Genomic DNA, 6,454 nt, shown 5'->3' with positions numbered 1-6,454 from the left:
AAAAAACAAAAAACAGGGCCGGGCATGGTGGCTCACGCCTGTAATCCCATCACTTTGGGAGGCCAAGACGGGTGGATCACGAGGTCAGGATACGGAGATCATCATGGCTAACACGGTGAAACCCCATCTCTACTGAAAATACAAAAAATTAGCCAGGCGTGGTGGCGGGGACCTATAGCCCCAGCTACTCAGGAGGCTGAGGCAGGAGAATGACGTGAAGCCAGGAGGCAGAGCTTGCAGTGAGCAGAGATCGCACCAAGGCACTCTAGCCTGGGCGACAACGTGAAACTCTGTCTTGAAAAAAACAGAAATACGGCCAGGCGCGGTGGCTCAAGCCTGTAATCCCAGCACTTTGGGAGGCCGTGATGGGCGGATCACGAGGTCAGGAGATCGAGATCATCCTGGCTACAGTGAAACCCCATCTCTACTAAAAAATACAAAAAACTAGCTGGGCGAGGTGGCAGGCGCCTGTAGTCCCAGCTACTCGGGAGGCTGAGGCAGGAGAATGGCGTAAACCCGGGAGGCGGAGCTTGCAGTGAGCTGAGATCCGGCCACTGCACTCCAGCCTGGGCGACAGAGCGAGACTCCGTCTCAAAAAAAAAAAAACAGAAAACAACCAATAATCACTCTCACACACACTCACACAGAAGTTGACCTGGGTCTTGTCCAGAATGATTCATTTGTGAAAAGCTTATCAAAGAAGTAATATACCAACACCGCCCATGCCCTAGCCATGTGAAGGGATGCTGACAAAAGTCTAACACAGGAGTTCTTAAACTCCAGTGTGCTGGAGATTTTAAGATCCAACCAGAGATTTTGATTTTGATGATCTGCGGTGGGTCCCAAAAGTCTACAATTTACAAGTACTACTCGGATAATGATGAAGTTATGAACTACAATTCAAGAAAATCCTAATCTATAAATACTACAAGAGTTTTCTGGTCTGTTGTCAGATAATGTCTCAACCATAATTTTTAGAGACAAAACTGTTATATTAATTTTCAAATCTCCCAACAATGTGACCTCATTCAATGACTCTCACATGCTTGTGTGGCCTTAATTTTCTTCTTTAGAGGGTAAGTAAAATAGGACTATAAATAAAGCTTGTCAAGCCAGCCAACCAACAGCATTTGCATATTCCCGCTAAGTCTTCCTATCACTGCTAATGCACATTGTCCAGTACTAATGCCTCAACTAGAACCAGGAGTCTCTTATTTCTTTACGCAACCCTTAAAACACACAAAAAGACGACAATGTACTTCATTTGGCTTTCCACAGTGTAGAGTGGGCTTCAACACCAAACAGCAACCAACTTACTGAGATTTTCTGGATTTTCCAGTCAACTCTTCATCAATTCTCTGGAGGCCCAAAAAGATTCCATGGGATTCATTGAAGAGTTTTCTCAAGATTTGAGAGTAAACATCTACATCCTTACGGATGATATAGATAAAGGGGCAACTTGGCACCATCTCTGATTTTTCTGAAACAAAACAGAAAAAAAAAAAAATTAACATCTATTACGATCATCCCCAAAAGTCAATCTACTCTAAAAAAAATGTTTTGTGGCCGGGCACGGTGGCACATGCCTATAATCCCAGCACTCTGGGAGGCCAAGGCAGGCGGATCACGAGGTCAGGAGCTCGAGACCAGGCTGGCCAACATAGCAAAACCCTGTCTCTACTAAAAATACAAAAATTAGCTGGGTGTGGTGGCGCGTGCCTTCATTCCCAGCTACTCAGGAGGCTGAGGCAGCAGAATTGCTTTAACCGGGGAGGCAGAGGTGACAGTGAGCCAAGATCGCACCACTGCATTCCAGCCTGGACAGAGCGAGACTCCATCTCAAAAAAAAAAAAAAAAAGAAAGAAAGAAAGAAAACAAATCAAATGTCAAGATTCCAGTTTTATCCTGCTACTGGAGGGAGACTGTATCAGGAAAAGAAAAAGATTCACATCCTATCCAATAGCTGATGGAACTTAGAAAATCAAGCCAAGGACAAGCTATGTCACTCTCCAGCTCCATCTGTGCTTTGGATGCTAGCTCAGCCTACAGAACTATTATTCAGCTGAATCCATGCTGTGGACACAAAAGTGATGGCCAAGCATCTGCAAGGTTCACAATAAGGAAGCTACTGAGGAATTTGGTCACTTTGGACAAAGAAAAACAGATAAAAAGCTTGACATTTTAAATATGAAGAAAATTTTTCATGAAAACTACTGTTAATTTTTTTCCAGGATTCAACATCTTCAAGATCTCAAAAATCAATGAAAATCTAAAATAGCTAACATTTCAAAAATAAAAATGCCAAAATGCAGCAGGATCACTCGAGGCCAGAAGTGTGAGACCAGCCTAGGAAACAAAACGAGACTCCTATCTCTACAAAAAAAAAAAAAAAAAATGAGCTGGGTGTGGGGGCACGGTGACCTGCAGTCTCAGCTACCAGGAAGACTGAGGTGGAGGATCACTCGAGCCCAGGAGGTAGAGGCTGCAGTGAGCCATGATCGCACTGTACTCCAGCCTGGGTGACACAACAAAACCCTGTTGTATCTTGAAAACAAAATAAAGAAAATTAAAATGGTACAAAACAAATTCAATTGTTTCAGTCCACAACTAGTCAAATCTGAGGTAATAAACAGAAAAACAACCAAATGTGCCAAGATGGACAATTTGGAAGAAAAAAAACCCCTACCTTTTTTGCTGAAGGAGGTTTCACACACCAGCATCTCCCCTGGACCCCAGTCAAAACACATTTGGTTCTTCTTGGAATTCACGCCTGGAATCACCTAGTAAAATAAGACATAGAAATCTAAAATGAAGAATGTTCTTCTTACTGAAGTCGTTCTATTCTTTTTTTGAGACAGCGACTCACTCTGTCTCCCAGCCTGGTGTACAGTGGCACAATCTCAGCTCACTCCAATCTCCGCCTCCTGGGTTCAAGGTTTTCTACTGCCTCAACCTCCTGAGTAGCTGGGACTATAGATGTGTGCAACCATACCCGGCTATTTTATTTTTTTTTCATTTTTAGTAGAAACGGAGTTTCACCATATTGCCCAGGCTGGTTACAAATTCCCGAGCTCAGGTGATCCGCCCGCCTCAGCCTCCCAAAGTGCTAGGACTACAGGCGTGAGCCACCGTGCCCGCCTGGCTGAAAAACACTTTCCACCATGCCGGCCTGGCTGAAAAACACTTTAAGTGAAGAGCACAGCTGGTCCTGTAATAACATTGTATCCTTCAATAACATTTTCTTATAACACTAGTAAGAAAAATTCATTTTGTGCTGGGCACGGTGGCTCCCACCTGTAATCCCAGCACTTTGGGAGGCTGAGGCGGGCAGATCATCTGAGGTCAGGAGTTCGAACTCTTGTTGCCCAGGCTGGAGTGCAGTGACGCGATCTCACGATCTCCACTCACTGCAACCTCTGCCTCCTGTGTTCAAGTGATTCTCCTGCCTCAGCTTCTTGAGTAGTTGGGATTACAGGCATGCGCCACCACGCTAGGTTAATTTTTGTATTTTTTTTAGTAGAGACGGGGTTTCGCCATGTTGGCCAGGCTGGTCTCGAACTCCTAGCCAGGTGTGGTGGCTCACGCCTGTAATCCCAACACTTTGGGAGGCCGAGGTAGGCAGATCACGAGGTCAGGAGTTCAAGACCAGCCTGACTAAGATGGTGAAACCCCATCTCTACCAAAAATATAAAAATTAGCTGGGTGTGGTGGCACGCACCTGTAATCTCAGCTACTCAGGAGGGTGAGGTAGAAGAATCGCTTGAACCTGGGAGCCAGAGGTTGCAGTGAGCTCAGATGGCGCCACTGCACTCCACCCTTGGTGACAAAGTGAGACTCCGTCTCAAAAAAAGAAAGAGGCCAGCCGCAGTGGCTCACACTTGTAATCCCAGCACTTTGGGAGGCCGAGGTGGGCAAATCACGAGGTCAGGAGATCCAGACCATCCTGGCTAACACGGTGAAATCCCGTCTCTACTAAAAATACAAAACAAAATTAGCCGGGCGTGGTGGTGGGCGCCTGTAGTCCCAACTACTGGGGGAGGCTGAGGCAGGAGAATGGTGTGAACCCGGGAGGCCGAGCTTGCAGTGAGCCCAGAGGGGCGCCACTGCACTCCAACCTGGGCAACAGAGCGAGACTCCGTCTCAGAAAAAAAAAAAAAAGAAATGAAACCATCCCTCTACCTACCCTGAGATGAATGCATACATAAATTTTTCCTCCACTCCCTCTTTTCACAGGTAAAATGCAGATTTACTGAGGCTAATCAGAGACTCACAAGAATGTAACCATTTGCCTCCTCACTGCCTAACCTCCCTTTTTTGCCCCTCTTGCTAGTTCCTTCCTCTTTAACTACTGATGTTCCCAAAACCATCTCTGGAAAAAGCACAAGTCTCAGATCCTCCTGTGACCTGTGTTTTTTCCCGGTTGGATCCTCAACCTTAGCTAAATAAACCTTTATCGGTTGAGAGCTGCCTCAGTCAGCGGTTAACAAGAGAAAGAGGAAAAACAAAAGCATTCCAAGTAGCAGAAACGGTAGGTATGTCGCACATAAAGTCCATGAATTTTTTTTATACACATCACAGATCATCCACAGTTGACATACTCTCTTCAAAGTTCAAATGGAATTGAATGCACAGCGATAAAATATGAATAGTCTCCTGAGAGAACACGTTTAATAAACCTTAGGTCACACAAGCAGAAACTCAACGTGCCGCGATGCAGAGCTTAATATGGCTGGAAGAAAAACATAAATTCCTTTGCATGGGCTGAACCCACTCTAACACCCAAGAGGAAATGCGAGGGAAGTAGAAAGGTCAGCAAGACAAAGGAAGGAAAGGGACGGACTGGGACCTTCGAGGCCTGGCTTTGTGACTGGTGGCAGAAACCCCGCGACCACCACGACCCGAGGTCGGGCACCTCGTTAACATTGCGACCTCCGGAAAGTGGCAACTGAATCAAGGGAAGGGGACGAGAGCCTCGCGGCCAGTAGGGAAGCAGACAAGCCTGAAGTAACGAAGCAGACGCAGTTCTCAACCCGCAAGAACGATCAAGCCTGTTCGGGGTGCCCTTACAGTGACTGCTGGCTCGCCATCGAGCTCCTCCATAGCGCCGAACCCCAAGCTCTGGGAAGTCGCGGCACGCCAATGCTTCCCGCTCACGCCTCCCGCTCAGAGCCGGCTGAGAAACAGGACCCCGCCTGGGCGCCTCCTGCAGCGCCTGCAAGCCCAAACCTTCAGTGCTGCGGGGCTCTCTTCCCTCCGCCACGGCCACTCCTCTGCGGTCCTCTGCGCGCGTCCTTCCTTCCTGGCGTCGACAGCAAGTCAGGGAAAACAGCGCCGAGGACGGACTGCACTCACAGTACCGCGCTAACAGGATCAGGCGGCGCCGCGGACACCCTGGTGCCGAGCGGAGAGAAGGCCCCCGGAGAGGGCGGGCGGGGCACGAGGGTGGCCAGAGACGGTGCGACTGCGCGTGCGTAGGCTGGGGCGGCGGCACCTCGCTGGGAACTTGTGCCGGACTGAGGTCCCAGTAAGCCTGCAAGCTCTCCCAACTCTGGGAGTCCTCGCTCCATCCTTATCTCCACCTTAGTGTCGTAGCAGCCACTTGTCCAAACCCAAACAGTCAAATGGGCTTGTGCTGGAAAGCAGCCGCCGTCACTCCCACACTAGAACACACACAAGAGGCACGGGGACAAAATCGATGCTCCTGAAGGATTAGAGGCTTGAGGTGGCTCAAGCCTCTAATCCCAGCACTTCGGCAGCCCGAGATGGGCGGATCACTGGAGGTCAGGTGTTCAAGACCAGCCTGGCCAATATGATGAAACCTCGTCACTACTAAAAATATTTTAAAAATTAGCCGGGCTTGGGCTGGGTGCGGTGCCTCACGCCTGTAATCCCAAAACTTTGGGAAGCCGAGGCGGGTGGATCACAAGGTCAGGAGTTCGAGACCAGTGTGGCCAATATGGGGAAACCCCCATCTCTACTAAACATACAAAATTTAGGCCGGGCGCGGTGGCTCACGCCTGTAATCCCAGCACTTTGGGAGGTCGAGGTGGTGGATCACTTGAGGTTGGGAGTTCGAGACCAGCCTGACCAACAGAGAGAAACCCTATCTCCACTAAAATTACAAAATTAGCTGGGCGTGGTGGCGGACACCTGAGGCAAGAGAATCGTTTGAACCCGGGAGGCAGAGGTTGCAGTCGGCCGAGATCGTGCCACTGCACTCAAGTCTGGGCGACCAAAAAAAAAAAAAAAAATTAGCTGGACTTGGTGACGCGCGCCTGTAATCCCAGCACTTTGGGAGGCCGAGATGGGCGGATCACGAGGTCAGGAGATCAAGACCATCCTGGCTAATACGGTGAAAACCCGTCTCTACTAAAAAATACAAAAAACTAGCCGGGCGAAGTGGCGGGCACCTGTAGTCCCAGCTACTTGGGAGGCTGAGGCAGGAGAATGGCGT

At 48.7% G+C, this 6,454-nt stretch overlaps 1 protein-coding gene across 1 annotated transcript in view; it reads right to left on the bottom strand.

Moving 5' to 3' along the window:
* NUP85 (nucleoporin 85kDa) overlaps positions 1-5,411 on the bottom strand; it is a 36,843-nt gene extending 31,432 nt beyond the window's left edge. Inside the window, exons 1-3 of the mRNA XM_011965084.1 lie at positions 5,068-5,411; positions 2,687-2,780; positions 1,318-1,480 (exon numbers count right to left, since the gene is read on the bottom strand). Coding sequence (XP_011820474.1) covers positions 1,318-1,480; positions 2,687-2,780; positions 5,068-5,100 — 290 coding nt within the window. The 5' untranslated portion in view covers positions 5,101-5,411. The remainder of the gene's footprint in view (positions 1-1,317; positions 1,481-2,686; positions 2,781-5,067) is intronic.
* Between the last annotated feature and the right edge of the window lie 1,043 nt (positions 5,412-6,454).

Source organism: Mandrillus leucophaeus, unplaced genomic scaffold (genome assembly GCF_000951045.1).
Source record: "Mandrillus leucophaeus isolate KB7577 unplaced genomic scaffold, Mleu.le_1.0 Scaffold1, whole genome shotgun sequence".
Classification (NCBI taxonomy): Eukaryota; Metazoa; Chordata; class Mammalia; order Primates; family Cercopithecidae; genus Mandrillus; species Mandrillus leucophaeus.
This window is presented reverse-complemented; position numbering and strand designations above follow the sequence as displayed.